The following is a 22,117-nucleotide window of genomic DNA, read 5'->3' as shown; positions in this document are numbered from 1 at the left end:
AAAACTTTCATTATTTTTACGTGTGTCTTTATTTTTGTTTACTACTGGAATAAAAAATTTACAGAGTGCAACAAAAAAGAAAAGAAAACTCTACTTTTGACCAGAAGCCCGTACAATTACAACTACATGAGCCATTAAACTTATTGTGGCTGAAGTCTCCGGTTCCTTGCGCACATTATGAAGAGGTATAGACAGGGATCAGAATTTTCCGCGGATCCGCGGATTTCCGCTGTTTTTGAACCCCAAAGGCATACCGACTTTTTCACTTTTTCTCTTGCGTAGCAAACAAATTCAAAATCCGACTGTCTCACTCTTTCCTTTATTGCTCTGGCGCACCCTGGCGGCCGTTAGAAAAATTGGCCGCATTGTCGCACAAGCTGCAGGGACTGAACTGCATTTGAACTTAACTGATTTTTTTGTAAATACTGCAAGATATGTGGGCAAATTATTTTAATGTTCTAAAAATGTTACTTAAATGATAAATATAAGCATGGTTTTGGACAAGTAAATTGCCTAAAACCCAGGTTTTGGGGGGGGGGTGTCGGTGGGGGGGGCTCCGCCCTGGTTTATTCCTGGACGCTGGCTATTTCAGCTGAAAATGAAAATCTCCATTCTGATCCCTGTATAGAGGAGAAACGAGCATGTCGTGCTAGTACTGTATTGAAAATTTAAATATATTGTACTGAGGAACATAAAAATGATTCGAAGTACACATCCTGAGCCATGAGCTCTCCTGTGCCTTGTGCATATTACGAGAGCTAGAGAGGAGACACAACTCGCCTACGCTACTACATCTAGAGAAAAAAACCAAGCATATTCTCGTAAGAAACATAAAAATGATTTGAAGCACACCTTCTGAGGCACACAACCGACCACAGCCAAGCTCACCAGTGGCTCACGCAAATTGTGAAGAGGAGAAATGACCACGTTGTGCTACTACTTCTATTTAAATTACAGAAATTTTAACTAGGAACACAAGTGCTTAGAATTTTTCTAACAAGTATTGTCAGCTGATTGAATATCCTAGCGTGGCATCGGGTGACGAATTATCGAGTCTTGCCAATGCAACATACCCATTACGAAGTGGCTGAGAGGAGATAAAACCAAGTTGTGCTTCTACTTTAATAGAAAGTGGATGTATTCTAATGAAGAACATAAAGGCTTAGCATGTTTCCAAACATATTGTCAGTTAGCTGAAAATTATAGTGTGCCGTCGAGGGGCTTATTATTGGATCTCTCTAGTGCCCTGTACACATTACGAAAACATGAGTGGGAGACAACCAAGTCGCCGTACTACTAGAAGAAATGAAATTATACATATTATAATGAGGAACATAAACGCTTAGAATCTTTCAAATAAGCCAAGCTCTCTGGTGCCTCGCTCACATTACAAAGCGATAGAGAGGAGATACAACCAAGTTGTTCTACTACTTCTATAGAAAAATCTGAATATAATGTATTCTCATGAGGAACATAATTGATTACTATCTTTCTAACGGCTTTTTTCCTATTGCAACTGTTTTGTCATATTTGACCATTATTAGTTCTGGAATTTTTATCCCTAAATTATACCAATAAAATGTAACTGTTGGTATAATTGTCTTCCTTTCATGCATAATGAATTATTTTTTTCCATAGGTGTTGATTTGACCTTATTAGGGCAACAATGACTCAGGAGTTCTGTACATAATAGTTTCATAAAAACTCATCTACCTGTTTCAAATTTTTCCGTGAGCCTGAATTACGACCCAAAAGGCCTTTCGAACTAATGATTGTGGACCATGTTTTATTAAAAGGCGTAACAAAAGCCACGGCGGGCCCTGAATGCCTCTGGAAAAACGACACTGGTGTTTTTGTCCCGTGCCTGAAACGTGATCACTCGTGCGCCAATCTGTCCATCAAGGGGGGAGCGGGAACCGACACTCTTACCTGGGAAATGTTTTTGGGAGTGCATTCAATCTCAAATACCTATGTCAGGCACAGTTTGATATAACAATCAAGCTCTCTTTTGTTGCAAAATATCCTTGTAAAACATGCGCAATGCACATCATTAAACTATAATGGCTTGAATGTTACTTAAATCTTACTGAGGCGAGTCAGACTCCATTTTGTTTAACTGTCTAACTGTTCTGTTTAATCGTTCATGCATCACTGCCATGATACGCGGGGTCTGCTTTGCAAACTTTCCAAGTATTTTTATTTACCGTAACCAGGTTAAGAGAAGAAGAAGAAGAAGAGATAAAATACTACTAATACTCCGAAACCCTAGAAGTTTTGTCAGCAGACTTGATGTTGATGCCATCATTCCTGTATTTTTATTTTAAGGGTGGGCGTATCAATCCAAAAATCATATTATTGATGCTGAGCGAGTACTAGGATTGGGTCGATACTACTGTCTTTGGTTCGATACTGTCCTCCCATTTTAACTATCACTATAATAATGTTGTTAGTGGGTCAATAGATTACACATACATTATAACATAAATTAAAACATAAGAGCAGAGGTCTCCAATGTGGTGCCAAAAGGCAACATGTAGACCCTTAAGAGCACCTGAGTAGCTCGTGGACTAGTTCTTAAAATAGCTCACCAGTAACTAGTCATAGTCATTTTCTAGGAAATGTGATTTCTAATTTGTATGAAAAATATTGTCATGATCAGTGTCTTTAAACACAATGATTTAGTGGTTGACTGTGCCCATTTTAACCCTACTTCTAATAATTATAACTTGGTAATAATAATAAAAAAACAAGAATAAGAATAATAAATGTAATAACATAAAGTGCTGTGTTTAGAAGTTAAAACTGGTAGCCCTTTGCGCTAATCAGTAACAAGAAAGTAGCTCTCTGGTTAAAAAAGGTTGGCGAACCCTTTAGTAAATTATCTGTAAAGTATCTGTATTTTCGTTACATTGCTTCTTTATATATTTTTTTATCATATTGGGAATTGCACTACTATTAAATTCTATGTTACTTTTTAGATTCTATGTTACTTTAAATTCTATGTGTTTATGCGCACTATACGGGGCAGCTTTGAATTTCATTGACACTCTGTGTAATTACATACAGGCATTCTATTCTATTCTATTCTATTCTATTCTATTCTATTCTATTCTATTATTGCGTATGAGTGACTCTGAACAGAGATTATAATTATGTGAGGTGTCTCACTCGGTTGGAAAAACGTGTCTGGGGACAATAGTCCTCAATGTAATTCATTTGCGACTATTTCTATTGATTTTTGTCGACAATGCTGACTAATTGTTGCAGCCCAATTGCCCTCAGCTCTACAGGCAGGTGTTTGTGAGAACAGGTAAATATTTGAAGTCAGGAAAGCTGGAAAGAAAAAAGATGGCGACACAAACTGAAGGGCGGCCACTGAGTTGTGCAAAAGCCATCAGTCACACACTCAAATTTGCCTTAGGCGTAAACATCCGAACTCTTTCTTTGTCCTTCTACGACAATGGAAAAATAGTCAACAGTAACTGCATTGATTTGAGGTTAAGGAGCATTGATGAAAAAAATGGAGATAAAAAATATATAAGGGAAGAAAGGATTTTAAGGTAAGTGCAGTTGCACTTTATTATAGGACAGTTCAAAAATATAAAAAAATGTACAGAGGTCAAACGCGCCCCCCTCTTGACAGAGCCTTGCGTCCCCCCATGGAGGCCCGCCCACGCACAATGGGAGAACCACTGCCTTAATGATAGTTTATTTACCTTTAACTGATATGACTTTTTTCTAGATTGGTTCTAAGAATAGTAAAAATGAAATATTGTTTTTATTCATGTTTCCATGTAAGCTGTATGAAAAAAAAGTACACTGATGGTCCTTAAAATGAGGATAAACACAAGGGTTAAACAAAAAACTAAAACACTAAAAGTAAAATAATTAAAACAAATAATATAAATTAAGATTCAAAGCATTTTAATTTTGATTATATAATGAAAAAAAAGTACAATGATTAAAACATTTTCCTCTACACTGAGATTTAAAATGATGGCTGTCTATAAAAAAATAAATACAAATAATAATAATTACATTGAATGAAAAAATAAAATAAAACTGATCTAAAAAATGTGGAATACAATTCTAGAAAAAATACTCCCCTAGACCCTAGATTTGTAAACAAATAATTAATACATTTTCATTAAAACTAGATAAATAAAATAATTGAATTAAATTATGGAAAAATATAATTAATTAAATAAAAAATTAAGCAATAATTAAATTAATAATAAGTATATTATAAAATACAAGAATTGAAAATTTGTTTTCTACCTTTAGATTTAAAAACACGGAAAATAATTCCTGTTTACATAATAAAATAATGAAAAAAATGTTATAGTAATATAATTTAATTACATGATAAAAGAACAAAACAATAAAATGATAAAAATAAACAATAAATATGAAAAAAAAATATTTAGATAATAGGAAATAAAAATATAATAAAATACAAATATTTAAACATTTTCTTTTGATAACCAACAGTATCAATAAATACGGAAAATAACGCTTATTTATTAAAATATATATATATATATAAAATAATAAAAGTAAAAAATGAGGAAAAAATACAAATGTAACGGATAAAATCATTCAATCACATGATAAAAGATGAAAATATTAAATGTTACGGTAATGAAAATACATGTTATTTTTTACACCAACTAGATTAGAAAATTCGGAAAACAATGGCGGCCCTGCTTCAGAAAGTGCTATTGTTGACATTCTTCTGCCGACATTTTGACACGTAGGGAAGAACGGCTAACTGGTTTTGGCTCCAAGGCTCACTTTTCAGGTTATAATGATTGTCTTTTTTTTTTTTTTTTAAATCCCAGATAAATAATTAAATGTATGAAAGACGCGTGAACTCCGGGCAATGGGCTTTTTTATTGAGGGACTTGCGTCACTTTTATAGTCTTTTCATACTTTTTTTATTTGTATTTTTATTTTTATACCAGATGACAAAAACAAATTGACCCAAACAGCTTGAATGTTTCTTATAATAATTCATAAGAATTTTACTTTTAAAGCAATCACCGTCCGACCACATTTTTATAAGTCATTTGTTTTGTTTGTTTTTTTCTATAAAACGATAAAATTCTGACTCGACGATCAGGAAGCAGGAGCGGGTAAATATGTTTTCTTAAGGGGTTAATAAGTGATAGGACGGAAAATGATTCACAGTGTCGTGGTGACCTTCATGGAAAATGCCACTGAATACTTTTATTTTTTTAAATGTAAAGTTATTAAAATTACTGTTATCTAATTCATATATATATTTTATTATTTTATTATTCTATTATGTCTTTTATATTTTTATTGTCTACATTTATTTAGATTTATTTTAATTTTAATTACGTAAATATATATACACAAAATATTTATCTTCTATTTTTGATTTTTTGGGATTTGAGAAAAAATATTGATTATAAACATATGACTACTTTTTTAAAGTAAGATTTAAATACATATTTGCCTTTTTTATTGTGTTACATTTCTTAAACACTGGATGTTTAATCCATTTTAACACATTTTAGAACTGAAAAAGTATTCATGTTTGTTTTAATTTTTTTGTTATTTCATGTAGTATTAGTTTTTCCTTGCCCTCATGTAGGTTTTAGATCAGGGGATGGTGTAATAATGGTCTGTGCAGCCTTTTGAGACACCTTGTGATTAACAGCGTCACAAATAAACATTACTTGACTTTTACATTTCTTGATTTAATATTCAAAATTGTTATGTTTTATTTTTTTCAACTTTTAGCTTCCTGTAATCTGCCGACATCCCCATACATTTTCATTTAAAATAAAAAATATACAAATGAAAATATAAAACTTAAAGGCACAGTTTGATATAACAATCAAGCTCTCTCTCCACTTAAAGGGACGTTGCTTAGCAAGCCTGCTAAAAAACTTATTTATTCTTTATTATTGTTTTTTTTTTTAATAAGTGACACTAGTACTTTCTTTTTTTAGTCCTGTTAAATCCAAACCTATTCTATTTAGATATTGAATATAATAACTCAACAATTTCTTTAAAGGGACAGTGTGTAATATTTATCACAGAGGTACAAAACCTTTCAGGAAAGGTGGAATCCTCACCTAAAGGTCTCCAACATGTTTGTCTGTTTTTTTTCTGCTATGCTGTGCTCTTGGCACTGGTTTTTGTCCACATTAGACAATACAGTGCTATCTAGCGGTCAAATATTGCACACAGGGGCATAAACGTGACAGCGTCCTGCATATGATGGTCAATGAGTCCTGTGATTCTGACATCTTCAAATTTTTTATTCCATTGTTTCATTTTCTTGCCGCTCATGTTAGTCACTTCACCAGTTTTGACCAACTCAATCGATTCACTCTTCTCAGCACCTGGTCGGGAATCTGTGACTTTTTTTTCCACTGTTTCTTTCTCTTGCCACTTATGTCGGCCACTTGGTTGCAGGCAATGGCTCACCGCTAGCCGCTATTGTTATTGTTAGCTAATTCATGTAAGTAAAGCTCACTCTTGAAGTTTTTACCGGCCTTTTTAGTAGCTTCTCTTGCTAGCCTCAAATTTTGCCACTCTTACCAGCTCTGAGCAACTTCAGCTATTTGCTCCTTTCAGTCACTGATTTGGGCAGCTACGACTTTTTTCCATTGTTTCTTTCTCTAACCACTCATGTCAGCCACTTCATTGCAGGCTATGGCTCGCCATTTATTGTTAGCTGCTTCTGATTCGTCTTTCTGCGAAGATACTTTTGGACAGTGATGGGTCTTTCGGAAAAAAAAAGGTCTCCCTTTCGAGTCTCTCTCTTTCCCTTTCTCACTTTTTCTCTATTTCTTTTTCTCTCTTTCTCTTTTTCTCTATATATCTTGTTTTCTCTTTTTCTCCCCATGTCTTTCTCTATTTTTCTCTATTTTTTTCTCTCTCTCCCTCTCTCCCTCTCTCTCTGTCCCTATTTCTCTGTCTCTCTCTTTTTATCACTTGTTTTCCCTCTATCTTTATTCTATATATCTATCATTTTCTCTCTTTTTCTGTATATCTTTCTCTTGTTTTTTTCTCAATTTCTCCCTCTCTCTATTTCTTTTTTTTCTCTTTTTTTTCTTTTCTCTCTTTGTCTTCCCGCTATATTTCTCTCCATCCCTTTCTCTCTATCTTTCTATTTCTTATCTTTCTCTTACTCTCTTTTGCTCTCTATTCTTCTTTCTATCCCCCCACAACCCCCTCTCTCTTTTACTCTCATATAACATAGTAGCATAGTACAATTTTATATGAATGATCTCTTAATTTGGTGCATAATCTTTAATTCTTTTTGGACATCATTAGTCTTATCAGTCAAAGGACAAATACATCTGAATCGCCGTTGGGAGCTGAAAGAGCCGTCTACTTTCGGCGATCTGAGCCGAAATAGCCAGTTCTCCAAAAACAGCCGAACCCCCCTTCACTAATTTTGACCAAAATATACTTTGATTTCAGTAAACACGACCCAGTTAAAAAAAAAGGGCGGCCTCCATCTCACCGCCTTCTTATCAGCTGCTCAGGCCCGATCGTATGTGTTGTGTAACTCTCATTTGCATGCAGCTCTTCTTCATTGTCCTTGTTATTTCCCGTGTTGTCCATTGTCCCCTCAGGACGGTTAATAATGTCGTCCCCGTGCAGCTTACATAAACACGACCTACCGAACACGAGTGGCACAAATAGCACTTTGACGCTCATGCACTCCATTGAGGGTTTTTTAATGCAAAAAAAAGCTCATTATAGTGGAATCACCATCCACAGGTGAAAACTAAATGTCCATATATTTTACATTGTTATATATATGATTGTATTTGCATGTATTGTCACGGTTGTCCTGGAAACAAAGGTGCATTTTTTCGTATCTGCCGTCAGCTGCTAGCGACAGGTTGCTATTTAGTCGGTCTAGGCACTTGCTACGTGAGCTTTTGGTCTGGAATTGGAAAACTATATATAGTGCGAGAGATATTTATCACTTTCCTAAAGAACTATATCAATATTGATACTCTTGAGTAACCTTTGGTGAAGATACCCCAAATTCGTAAAGTGCCCTCCTCACCTCATAAAAAGATAATTTTATGATAGTTGGTTAGAGATGGGGCAGTTCGCGTATATGCGGCGCCGTTCTGAGGTCATGAGATCGAACCTTCTGTGTGGAGTTTGCATGTTCTCCTCGTGCTTGCGTGGGTTTCCTCCGGGCACTCCGGTTTCTTCCCACAATCCAAAAACATGCGTGTCAGGTTAATTGGCCGATCCAAATTGTCTCTAGGTGTGAATGAGCGAGTGAGTTGTCCGTATCTGTGTGCCCTGCAACTGGCTGGCAACCACTTCAGGGTGTCCCCTGCTCACTGCCCGAAGATAGCTGGCATAGGCTCCAGCACCCCCGCGACCCTACCTAGTGTGACTGAGCGAGCGAATTGTCTGTCTCTGTATGCCCTGCTGGCTGGCAACCAGCCCACAGCTTGAGGACAGCTGGGATTGGCTCCAGCACCCCCGTGACCCCACTGAGGATAAGCGGTGCAGATAATGGATGGATGGTTAGAGATGATCGAAACCACATTTTTCCACCATAATAATAACACGATACTTTTGAGTAACTATTGATACAGATACCCTGAGTTCATCAAATGCCTTCCTCAAACATACAAAAAAAACCTAAAAGATCATTTTAAATATAATAATAATAATTATACTAGATTATATATAATAGTAATACTACCGAAGTACTTTCTCAAAAATGTCATTAATATCAATATGATACATTTATTTTGTAAAAAGGCCACAACAAAAGAATCGGATACCATCAATGTTTCCATTAAATAAGGCTGCTACTGATACCTGTTATCAAGACTTATCATACATCCATCCATCCATCCATTATCTGCACCTGCACTGGAGCCCATCCCAGCCATCTTCGGGCAGAGGGCAGGGGACACCCTGAACTGGTTGCCAGCCAGTCGCAGGGCACACAGGGAAAGACAATTCGCTCGCTCATTCACACCCAGGGACAATTTTGACCGGCCAATTAACCTGACATGCATGTTTTTGGAATGTGGGAGGCAACCGGAGTGCCCGGAGGAAACCCACGCAAGCACGGGGAGAACATGCAAACTCTGCACAGGAAGGTTGGTAGCTGGATTTGAACCCATGACCTCAGAACTGTGCCGCACACGCGCTAACCACTGCCCCGCCGTGCTATTTACTTATCATACAATATATAGTTATTTGACTACTTTTATTGCATTTGAAAAAGAATGTGAAAAAAATTGCAATATTTGTGTTGAATGTGTCATTTTAAGGGGTTGGGCCAGTCAATCCTGCATCAGAGTTCGCCTGTGGTTCTCCTTGCCCAAAATCGTGGCCGTCACGTTGCTATCGCCATTTTTTTCACGTCTTTTGACAATTTTGTCTCTCATTCAAATAGAAAACCAAAAAAGTCCGCTTAAAGGGACGTTGCTTAGCAAGCCTGCATTTGTGTTCACCTGTGACTCTCCTTGCCCACATTGGACAGCATTACGCTGCTTTTATCCAAATTTCTTTCATGTTATTAAACAATTTTGGCTCTCATACAAAGCAAAAAAAATTCTGGTTTTTTTTTCCAAAGTTGAAAGACAAAAGTGTTTCCTTCGTGGGAAAGTTTTGTTGCGGTTGCCGGTAAAGCTTTTGGCGTCGCCCTTCTTGCTCTGCCTCCAGTATGTAGTTTGTCGGGATTTTTCTTAAAGTGGGCAGAGTTTGACTGCACTCATTAAAACAAAAAATAGTAAATGACATGTTGAAAATAATAATCAGCCTGGTGAGGTAGGGTTGCAACTAATGACTATTTTATTATGTTACTAGTCAGCCAAACGATTAGTCAAATAATCAGATTATTTTTTTTTTTTTGGTGGATTTTAATTATGTGATAATAAGAACAAGAAAATGGGTACAATAAAAAAAACATCTTACAAAAATTACATAAAATAATCACTATCCAAAACCAATTAGGTACAGTGCTCGGTCAGTAGAGACATCCATTCATTATTTGCACCGCTTATCTTCAGTAGGGTCACGGGGGTGCTGGAGCCCATGCCAGCTCTCTTCCGGGAGTGGGCAGAGGATACCCTGAACTGGTTGCAAGCCAGTCGCAGTGTGTCAGTAGAGACATGAATACATGAATAAACCCTGTAATTTTTTTTTAGGGACAAGAAAATAGATAATAGATTAAAATCAAGTGAACAGACACATAAGCAGCAGTTGAACAGTAAATAAAACAAATATTTTACAGTATTTTCATGGCCATAGGGCGCACCACGTTAAAAGGTGTAGTGTCTGGCTGGTTCTATTGCTTTATTTAACACCTACACGGGACACAATTGGGCGCTTGTCTGTAAAGTTAGTTTGTTCTCCAAAATTGTGCAACCCTACTCCAGATTAGCCATTTCATGGATAATGGATCTGGCGTTGGATAGATACATACTTGGCAGATGTTAGCCTAGCTGTAGCAGAAGGCCGGACCTGCAGCCTCGCTATTTCCTCCTCTCTGTGGCAGCTCAGTCGATTCCCAAACCTGATAATAATCCACGGAGCACCCACTGGTGATCAAAATGTCTGTCTTGTTGTGACTTTCCTCAGAGTCCGATTAAATTGATACATGTATTTTTAATGTAACGAGCCACTAAAATCTAGCTGTCGACACGCTTCCCAGTTTGTTTTGGGTGCACACATTGACTGTTTGATTGACGGCATACACCAGCCTACCCCCGTGATAGCATTTGCTGCGTGCTGCCTGTTGAACAGAATACGTTGATTTTAAATACAATTACATTCAAAATCCGTGAAGCAGTGAACCAGATATAATTGATTCTTGTTGAAACGGCGGCTAATTGTTGCAGTCCTACTTGTGGAGTTTTCGGAAGGGGGAGATGCAGGCCTCCAAAGGTCACGGTCTACTTAGCCCCGCCCCCTCCCTCCCTCTCTCCTCCCCCGTCTCCCCCCTATTGGCCCGTCTCCATGCGCCGGGCCGAGGACCTCGGCAATGAATGTGCTCCGTCTTTGAAGCCGGCCAGGAATGCGAGGCCTCCTTTTCTTTTTCTTTTTTTTCCCTCTCTCTCTCTTTTTCTCCGTTGAAATATTCCCTCATTGGACGTCATGGGCCGGCCAATGGCGGCGATGGGGGGCGTTTGCAAGGAGAATTTGTCGGTTATTTAGCGCTTTTGGGATTATTGTCTTTTGGCGAGGCCGCATGGAGTCAAGCAAGTCCCAGGATGGAAGTCGGGGTGAGTTTGGTGCTGGTTTTAAGAGAAATCTTTTTGGTTTTGTTGTGGTATGCTTGATTTGGGGGGATTTGTTCCCCTTTTTCTCCTCACCCCTTCTTTACTCCCCCTTGTCTGTACATTGTGCCACTTGCTGTCCCCTCCATCACTTCCACTTGAGCGCTCCCCTGACCCTCTAATTTTCTCTTTCTCACTTTATTTCTCTTTTATTTGCCTTTTTATTTTTTCCTCTTCTTCCTTTTGTTTTTCTCTTTTTCCTTTTTTATCTCTACATTTTTAACTTGATATCCCTGCCTCTTTTTTATTTATCAATCTCCCTCTTTCTCACTTTATTTCTCTGTTTCTCAATTTCACTCTCTCTTGTTCTCTCTCACTCACTCCCATTTTCTCTTTTTAATTTACTCACTGTATTTCTCTATTTTTCTCTCTTCCTTAATTTCTCCGACTGTATTCCGTATTCTTCTTACTATTTTTCTATCTCCTTCTCCCCCCTTTTTGATCTCTCTGTCTTTTTAATTTACTGTCTGTATTTCTCTCTATTTTTCTCTCCCTCTATTTCTCCCTATTTTTATCTCTGTATTTTGCTGTTTTTTTCTCTCTACCTCTCTCTATCTCCCTCTATTTTTCTCACTGTATTTTTCTCTCTCACCCTTTCTATTTCTCTTCTTTTTTGCTCTCCTCTCTCCTTTTAAATTTACTGTATTTCTGTCTCTCACTTTATTTATCTCTGTATTCCTTCCTAGTTTCTCTCTTCATTCCCGTCTCTTTCTCTTTCTATTTTTCTCTCGCTCTTGTTTTCTCTTTCTTTCTATTTTTCTTTTTCACTTTATTTCACTCTCTTCAACTTTCTTTGTCTCCGTCTCTTTCTGTCTATTTGTCATTCTAATCCTCTTTATTTCTCTTCCTTGATCTCTATTTTATTCTTTTTCTGTCTTTCAATTTCTTTTTCTATTCCCTTGCTCTATTTCTCTCTTTCTATCTTTATCTATTTCCATATCACTCATTTAATATTTCTATATATCACTATATATGGTGGTATATAGGTGTACCAAATATCAATTGCACAAAATTATTGGCAAATTTATATCATTGGTTGCTGATACAGACACTAAATGTTGAAATATTAGGTTTTTTTAATTGATTGTGTGATATTATTGGCAATTGTCTATTATTGTTTCAAACACAGCCACAATAGTGTGGCTAATAACTTGAAGAAAACCGAATACCATTACCTCGTATTGGTGCTCTTCAATCGATTTCTTATTATATGAAAATGTAATGAACTCAGACCCTTTAATTGGAACGTTACCACGATTGAAATTGATTGCGAGTCCCAATACTTTGACACAATTTCTAATACTGAGAGCCTCATCCTGATTTTTCTCAAGTCTTGAATTGTCACAGATACCAAGAATCCTCTGAGGTATCAATATTACACAGGTATGTTCTTCAAGCCCAAATTTTTCTCTGATACATTTTTACCGGACCCATTTTACATTCTTTAGCGTTTTTGGGACTGGATACCCAGGACAATTAGTGGTAACACGCATTATAGGGGGCAAGAATGCCTTATAACGAGGAATTAGGTGTCACATGATCGTTCTTCTTGCGGTTCAACTGAATTCTTGGAATATTTTCACGTGCTCAGCTGACCTCGAGGATTTATTAAGAGGTCCGGTTGAAGCTGGGTCTTGGGCAGGTTTATTTAATGGGCGATCAAGGGTTGTCACAAAGAAAGTGAAGTATTCAAAGTAAGATGCTCTGAAGTTAGAAGTTTGCATGATGTAGACATATTCACAATGCACTTTTCAAATCAATTCACAATATTTGTATCACTGCTGAATTTTACAACAGCTGCAAGCTTGTAATGCTCTTTTGAGGGGATACAGAACAGAGTATTTCGATTATCTAAACAAGAAGAGATAAAAGCATGTATCAGCACCTCCGTGTTTGCTTTGGAGAGAAAGGGCTCAACCCCGGCTGTATTCTTCAAATGCTTTAAAAATAATCGCTTCCGACGTTCTTTTGAGGGACTGCAATTACAATAATTTAAACGAGAGGATGAAAATGCATACTTTAACACCTCTGTGTTTACCTAAAGGGAAATGAGTGGACTGTGGCTATATTCTTCACATAATAGAGAAAAAAATGCTTAATAGGAGGAGATAAAAGCCTGTCTCAGCATTTCCATATTTGCCTGAGAGAGAAATTGCAGGACTCTGGTTATATTCATCATTGAAAAAAAAGTTATATTTTTATAGTTATATTTTTGATATGTGGAATACTTCTTTATCGCTTCTGATTAATAAATCAATTGGCATATTTTCTTTATGTGCAAGATAAATGCGAATCTAATAGCTGGTCTTTGTTTTCATGTTCTTCTCCAGGTAAATGAGAGGAGAAGATTCCCGGAGGATTTGATTAAACCAGGAGACGTCAGGGGGGAAAATGACCTAACTAGCGATCTGTGCTCTCCACCACCAGCTTCAAATGTGTCCATTGGACTTTCCCCGGTTGCAAGGCAAAAGTAAGGTTCTCTTCCTTTCTCCCAGCCACCGATGGATTCCTACAGCTTCCACTTTGACAGGATGAGCAACGTGGACCTGCATCCTCTGGGCATGCCCGTCAGCCGGCTCTCCCCAGCCAAGTCCAGAAGCAGCATTGTGGAGCAGTTCGCTCACCACCAGCGTGGCAAAGGAGACTCCGCCTACAGCTCCTTCTCCGGGGGGTCCACCGTCCCGGACTACCTTCCTTTATTTCAGTTTCCAGAGGACCTGCACTCGAGTTCTTTTAGCAACTATGCTGACCTTAAGTATTTAAAGTCTTTTTGTCATCCCACCCAGTCCAACGCAAAAACCATGGACCAGTTGTATCGTTCCATGGAGGTTATCTCGCAGAACTTTCACAACAGCGCCCATTTCCAGAACGGCAGTAGCAATTTGGATGCCAATGACAGAGCACTTTCAAAAGGAGATTCATACTTTCCCATTGGTCCTCCTCCAGTTCCAGCACGATCAAGGACTGACTCTCAAAAACCCAGACCACATCATCGCCATTCTCGCCTTCAAATGGGGACGGCTAAGCCGGAATCAAACTCCGTCGTCACTCCTGAAGCGGTCTACTCAGATCGGAAGGCGCTGTCAGCAGGGGAGATCCTGAACCTGCCAAGCTACCGCACCCCTGTTCCATTATTTGAACAGAACCTGGTATCCATGACCCCAGCCAATCTTCTCAACAAAGACCACTTTCAGCAGATGAGGACTTCAAATCTCCCGAAGCCATCACCTCCAATAGACAGAAGCGAGTCTGAACACCTGAAGCTCAAAAGGATATCAATTGGTGATGGATGCAATGGAGAGGACTCTAATAATAGAGAATTTGAGATCGCCCGTAAAAGAACACATTCCGCTTACAATTGGATAGGCTCAGAACCACCCCGTGTTTCCAGTCCTCGTACTGCAGCACAGATGGGCTTTGTCAACAGCAGCATCCAACACAAAGGTCAGTTCTACTTTGTTACAGGAGTGTGCAAGAACTCAGAAGCCAGAACGAGAACACACTCTGCATCCGCGAGTGAATGCGCCTCCGTCACGGAGAGAGCTCTACCAAAAGAAAGAGAAAGATGTCACAGCACAATGGAAAATTTATTTATCCCCATAAAAGAGGTCTTTGATGAAAGAGGCACCCAACGGAAAGACATTACCCCAAGAGGTTTAGATCAGGAGAATCACAAACCCGCCCCTTTTTCAAAACGCTCCTCTCAGAGTTTGGATGCCTTTGGGGAGTCCGACACGGAGAGTCGAGAGATTGGTCGCCACAGCACCAACAACCCGATATTTTACTGCGGGCCTGAGAAAAACTCTCAGCATTCCAATTCACAAACAATAGAAGTCACTTCTTTGGCCAGCAGTCAACCATCCAACCAAGATCAGGCAAAGCGGGAGAAAAGACAACCGCTAACCGACGTTGCCAGCGATAGGATAAACAAAGAAACCACCCCGCTGCTCTACCATCTCACAGAAGCTAACAGGACCATGCTGCAGTCCAAAAAGGAGGCTGAACTTCATATGAAAGATGAAGACGCTGGGAAAAACAAAGTATCTATAAAGAATGGGAAGCCACCGCTAATGAACGAGTCTGTTGCTTGTAACACTCTAGACGACTCCTATAAAAAGTACTACAAAGAGAAGCTGAAGGACGCCCAGTCCAAAGTCCTAAAGGAGACGTCCTTTAAAAGAAGGGATCTGCAACTGGCATCAACGCCTCACCCGAGGCCAAAACCTGAACTCCAATCTTCCGTCATTCACTCTTTCTCCTCATCGCAAGATTCCGAGACGTCCTCAGACACCCTCACCCCGTCGGTGGTGTCAGAGGACACAGAAGGCGGAGGCACAGTGGAAGACAGACAGCAAAGTCCAAAACAAATAGAAACTCGGCGATCTTTAAAGGTGGCGCAGCCCCAGGTAGCCTCACGGATCGGGGGGCGCAAAAGATTGACTACAGAGCAGAGAAAGATGTGCTACTCTGAACCGGAGAAGCTCAACCAGCTTGGTGGTGGCCCTATCCACTCAGCATGCCGCTCTTTCGACAACGAAAGCAAAGGCCCTTTGGCGATTGACGAGTGGTACAGCCAACAAGGAGAGCAGGGACTAGTGGCAGCACGTAAAAAGTTGTTCGAGACTCGAGATCGAGCCCTTTCAGCCCCGAGCGCTTCTAGGACTAACCTGAAGCAGCTGCAGCACAAGGCGCTGGTGGACTACATGGAGCGCAAGACCGGGGTCAAAGTGGCGGAAGCTCAACAACCCGTCCCTGAGATAGCAATACCCCCGCGACAGAGACACTCTCTCGGGGAGAAACCCTTCGACTGGGGCCCCAGACCTTGGTCTGCAAGCGCGGATGGCAATCTTCTCAAAAAGAAAGTCAACAGACCTCAATCTGCAGGTCGCATTCTTGAATCTTCCACCAGTTCTGCCAGGTATGATGCAAACTTCTTGGTGAATAGTTGAGCTTTTGTTTTGGTTTTCCTCTCTTCACTTTTCAAGGTCTCAGTATTTCACAGATTTTCATTGTGTTCTGCATTCTGATTGACTTAATCTACCTTCTACCTATTTCTTGATAATTTAAGTTTGGGTTCCATGGTTATCATGTTTTTGCTTCTCCCTTTAGCCTTGCTGCAAGCCTTAGGACCCAAAACGAATAAATACAATTTAAATTTCTTTAAGTCTTTATGAAGCAAGCAAATGCATTGTGGGAGATAATGTCAGCCAAAGGCATATAGGCAACCAATAGCAGACCAGCATTTTATATGACGGCGCCGAATAACAGACAGACATCTTCGCGACGTAACTCTGCATAAGTACAAGCGCCGCAAAGTTTTTCTGCATGAAAGATAATTTCTTGTTGAAGTCGTATAGTGCGGAAAATGCTGGAAAAAAAATTTTTGCGCCGTATATCATAAATGTAAAACAAAATAAAATAAAGGTTTCCGCCTATCAAAAGTTTGCTTTGGAACAATAAACCAGGGTTCACCATATATTATCTTGTAATGTTTAACAATACAGGTATGCCCAGTTCTTCTCCTCGCAAACTCCTTTAGACCAACCCAGATGGATGAACGCAAGGCAAAATCCATCCCAGAGCAAGTACGCCTCAGTGGAAAGTCTTCTCGACCAATCTGTAGAAGCTCCGGTAGTCAGAATAAGATCAAAATCCACACCACTTGCACACCAGGCACGTCACGTCATTTCATTTTTGTGCTGATGCAACTTGGATACGTTTGTTTACGATTTATTCCCTTCCCTGGTCTACAGGGACAGAACTATGAGAACGAGACGGAACGGATGAAGTCCACCGAAAGCTGCAGGTGTGTACCAGTGTTCCAGTGCAGTTTTTGTAGATACAATCAATCCTCGCTATGACACCTAAACTACTTCACTGATTTGCAGTTTGAATTCTGATTGGCTAGATATTTTTTTTGCTTTTTCCCTACCTAAGTGTCAATGATGTTGTCGTTTAATATGTCCTTGTACGTGCAAATTCTCTCTCAGTATCGAGTTTCGCTCAAATCTATCATGGCGACAATGCACTGACAAAAGTTTTTAATTATGTAACACAGTAAATCCCCGCGCTGTGTCAGCCCCACTGTACGACATTTGTAAAAAACGATATTTTTTGGCTAGTCTTTATGGCATTTTCCTATTCTTTATAACATAAATCGCAAATTATTTTGCATGCGAAAAAACAAATACAATTTGAATTTTGCAGTGTATGTGCGTACGAAAAGTTTCACCTTTAACATGTCTGTCGCCTATTGGTCGACGTCATATAAATGCTGGTCTGCTCTTGGTTGAATTACCTCCCACGGTGCCTTTCTTTATCTTAATAAACTTCAGAATCCTGCGTGTTCCGTAAAGACTTGGCCAGTCACGGGGTGCTTTGGGTCCCAAAGGCTTGCAGTGATTTTAAAGGGAGAAGCAAAAACACCACAATGTAAACAAAGCTTGCGATTACAAATACATACATAGAAGGCACACAATGAGGTACTCTAGGTTGCATGGCCGTAACCAATTGACAATCAGGACTATCATTAAAATAATGAGGTAAATCAACTAAGGCAATCGTGGGCATCATAATTCTGTGTGGAAAGTTCAATTTTTAATCTGCCGTCGCCGTCTCCCCCCCTTTGCAACCATCTGCTCCTCCACTTAATCAGCTCAGGTCATATCACACCAAAAGTAAATAGAATGTCATTTTCTTTTACATGTATATCTATTTATATATCTATCCATCTATCTATATACCCTGGTCATATCCCCCGAGAGGGGTGACCAACAGCAAGACAAACACATAGATAAAAACAAAGAAAAGAAAACAGGAAGCTAAAAACACAAAAGATTTTTACCATGGCCAATTAAAATGCCCAAACAATTTAAGCACCTCGGCACACTCATGGTCATGCTTTCGTCCCTCCAGTTGAAACGGGGCACCAATAAGCGGCCATGTCACTTGTGTCAGGGTGACACAACACACTCTTCTGTTCAACAGCAGGGCCCGACAGCTTTCACTGGTTTACCCCTGCCGTATCATACGGTTTCCCTGCCCATCCCTTAGAACGCGTCTAAACATCCCACTATCCTTTAACAACACCTCTCCACTCATTCCTATCACCGACAAGAGCTCGAGCTTCCACTCTACTTAGACCTCTTTCCTGCAGTGCAGTCATAACACCATCCATCCACTTCAATCGCGGCATTCCTCTTGGTCTCTTTCCATTTACTTCTGCTCTGTAGATCCTCTGCAACATTCGCTTCTCATCCATCCTCTCCATGTGTCCAAACCAACCAAGTATTCTCTCATCCACACGCTTGCTCAGTTCCGTTACTACTTCTCTCTATTTATAATGTTATTTAATCATGGTAATACTACCATATGCTTGATTATTTCAGTTTTTTTTTATTCTGGGTTACTGGGCGTCTACAGTAATAGTAAAAAAAAAATTATGGTTGCTACTGTATGGCTTTTGCCAATTACGATTTATTTTTTTTAACGTAACCTCGAGGGTTCACTGTATTGTTTGCCCACTCTCAGAAAAAACACCTCCTACTCTCTAACCCAGTTTCACCATTTCATCCCTTTTAGTGTCCAGAAGAATTTGTGTGCCACAGTGAGCTCGACGCCAGAGACCCGGCAGCAAATCAGAATCCTAGCCCCGAGAGGGAAGTCCATGGAAGAGTTGGGGACTTTTAACCTAACAAAGATGTCTGCTCTCAGTAAGAGTTCAGAGCAGTTGGGTGAAACACCCCGAGAAGCGAGGAACGCTTCATTTTTGGCTGAGGTCAGGGAAACTTCTGGAAAGAATAAGTTCGTGTTGAAAACAGCAGAAAAAGAAGTAGACATTTGTGAAACGCAATCAGATACACAAAAACGGTACAGCTGGAAACAGAACCCAGTAGACGGGGAGGATATTGGACCTAAGCCCGCCACAGGAAGAAGAACCTTGAGTAGATCCCACTCCCCGACTCCTTTCTCGTCTTCTCGGATCAAAATACAATCTTCTGGACCTTGCAATCCTCCCACGGATAAGTTCTTGTCTGGAAAATTCCCCAGTGAGGCTCTGTCTTTCCCGCATTCCCCTGAAGGCCCTGAGAACAGCGAGAGGGAGGTCATATCTGTCTCGTCTCCCACTGCACTGATGAAACCAGCTGAAAACAGGTGAGATTATTCTTCAGAAACCAACCCTTAACCCTGATGTGTACAGTAGTACATGAGTGTAATATACATGTATATGATTAAATGGCATTATTAATCAATATACATGAAAAAGAAAATTGAAATTCCGTCTACCTTTTCTGTGAAATGACTGGTGGAGTGGAGTAGCGTGTGGATGCACACAAAACATTGGTGGCGGATTTAATTAAGGATTAATTAAGGATTAAGGATTGTCATGCCCTCAAAAGATTTCCTTGCTTTAATCTTGTTCTTTTTTTAATATTAGTCCCGATCATTGATTAGTTACAGCCATGCAGCTTAGCAAGGCTAGCGATTCGTGTGCCCTCTTTGTATTTCTTGTTTATCGCTTCATGTCCATGGTTATCATGTTTTTGCTTCTCCCTTTTGCATCACTACTAGTCTTGATACCTGTAGAGAGTAAAAAATACAGTATCCTATCGTCAACTTTGAATGTCTTTACATAGAACACAACATTTGAAAAGTGAGGAGAGAAAGCGCATTGTGGGAGGGAATTCAGCCAATATATCAGCATTTTCATGATGCTGTGATGCAAACCAGAATTTCATGATGTCAGTAAGACAGATATCTTAGAGATGGAACTCGTCTGCTCAAACAAGTTTTTGAAAAGGTAAAATAATGATTTGTTGATGTTGTATAGTGGGGAAAATGCCATAAAGAGGGGAAAAAACACTTTATTCCACACCTTAAAGTGAAGGTGTTCTAAAGTGGGGTTGCCGTATGCTGATAGTCTACTGTACTTGACAATGGCAGACTTTTTTTGCAAAAAATATAAATTTCTTGCCACTAATTGTGTTAAATTAGAAAATGTTTTGTGGCACACTGGTTGTAAAACAATGCTGTAAACCACTGGAGTTTTTCAATGAATTTGATTGAAAATAAATTATGAATCATCAACAAATGACAGACTGGCATCTTGGAGATGTAACTCGTCATACGCACCAACACTGCAAAGTTTGAATTTCACACATTTTCCAGCACACAAAATAAATTCTTGCGTTTCAGTGTTTCCCAAATGATTTCGTAAAACCCTTGTGAGTGGACAATCCTGAGGAGGCTGGGGCACGCTCCCCTAAAGAAAATGTAGTGCATTTTAATTCAAATGCATCGATCTGGTGCAAAATCAATTTTTAGAACAATATTAAGAAGCTAAATCTATAATGAATGTTTTCCCCTTGTAAACTATTGAATCATAAATACACTAGTTACGAAAGGCAATGACACAGCAAACAAACAAAGAGTTTAATGCCCCAAAAAAATCTGCTTGTCACCTAATTAGACAATTACTAGTGTTGTTTTGTATCTGCTGGTCTACCATCCTGAGGTATCATATTGGCGAGTAAACAGACCAACTCACCGATATGAGTTTTAAATTTAATCAAACGTATTATTCATATTGGTGATTTGGTAAATTACAATAATAAATATCAGTACAGCTGCTTTTGTGATTGCTGCTATGACAGGCATTCTGCTCTTCTTCAATGGTTTACAGGGGTTGTTGTGACCTTCAAATTATGAGCTTCAGTTAGGGTCAGTGTCCACCAAAGCTTTTTTTCTACTCCAAGCAAATTTTGCAAATTGCTCGCAATGGCAGCTCCATGTTTTCACGTTCTGTTGAAAACGCAAGCAGTGCGGCAAATCGGTGGGTAGGTTTTATGCACAAAACACTCGCCGCTAAACCTTATTTTCGGGGCAGCGAGATTTGATAAATGTACAAAGCCGTCTGATCACAGTGCCGGCGGGGCGGGACAAACAGTCAAGTGCGCGCTTTGGCACTCGAGGAGGGGTTGACTGACAGAGATATGAGGCACGATTACACACATTCGCGATCATTTATAAAATGATAAATCTAAAAGTTATTTTGATTAACTTGGCATTTATATTTCAAAAAAAATATTAATATATTTTAAAAAAACTGTTTTACGAGACTCTGGCGGGACCAATTAAACCCTGGCGGGCTGCCAGAGTCTTCGTATGGTGTGGGAAACACTGCTGTAAAATATTGGGAAAAATGCTGTAAAGAGGGGCCAAATTAAATCTTATTCCACTCTGTAAAGTGAAAACGTCGTAAGACAGGGTCGCTGTGTCCCGGGTATCTACTATTATCTGTTTCAGTTCTTTGTTTCCTATCCCTCCCTTCCAGGACAGTCTGCAGTTCTTCAGAATCGTCCACGCTCGAACCGGACAAAGAAATCTCGTCTCCTAGCCAGGAAGTTTCCCTGAGCTGCGGTGTGACCACAGACCCGTCCTTATGGATTCTTTCTTCGAACCCGGACGTGCAAACTCCGGACTCTGTTTTCGAAGAGCCAGCCTTTCCCAGCCAAACGCCAGTCATTTCTGATCAACAAATCTTGGAGGAAGGAAACTGCAATACAGAATCTAAGGAGCCGGAAGAGAATGTGGCAGCAAGTCCGGCCAAAAGACTGTCTTGGGAGGAGCTGGTGGAGGCCATCGTTAAGGAGGACAGGTCCCTCGCACCCGCACTTTTTCCGCTTGGCGATCGTAAGACTGCATTGATGTTGATGGAACAGCTTTTGTCAGAGGACACTTTGCTAATGGAGGAGCACTATAAAAAGAAACAGGAGCACAAGGGAGCTGAGCAAAGGTAAGGAGCC

At 39.5% G+C, this 22,117-nt stretch overlaps 1 protein-coding gene across 1 annotated transcript in view; it reads left to right on the top strand.

Annotated features, from left to right (window-relative positions):
- The window catches only part of shroom1 (shroom family member 1), a 33,092-nt gene that overhangs the window by 1,175 nt on the left and 9,800 nt on the right, over positions 1-22,117 (top strand). The window contains exons 2-6 of the mRNA XM_088321446.1: positions 13,643-16,230; positions 16,817-16,985; positions 17,066-17,118; positions 18,894-19,466; positions 21,646-22,107. Coding sequence (XP_088177572.1) covers positions 13,814-16,230; positions 16,817-16,985; positions 17,066-17,118; positions 18,894-19,466; positions 21,646-22,107 — 3,674 coding nt within the window. The 5' untranslated portion in view covers positions 13,643-13,813. The remainder of the gene's footprint in view (positions 1-13,642; positions 16,231-16,816; positions 16,986-17,065; positions 17,119-18,893; positions 19,467-21,645; positions 22,108-22,117) is intronic.

Source organism: Urocampus carinirostris, chromosome 17, assembly GCF_059441175.1.
Source record: "Urocampus carinirostris isolate Australia breed hairy pipefish chromosome 17, RoL_Ucar_1.0, whole genome shotgun sequence".
NCBI lineage: Eukaryota > Metazoa > Chordata > Actinopteri > Syngnathiformes > Syngnathidae > Urocampus > Urocampus carinirostris.
Note: the sequence above shows the minus strand (reverse complement) of the source record. Positions and strands in the feature narration are given on the sequence as shown.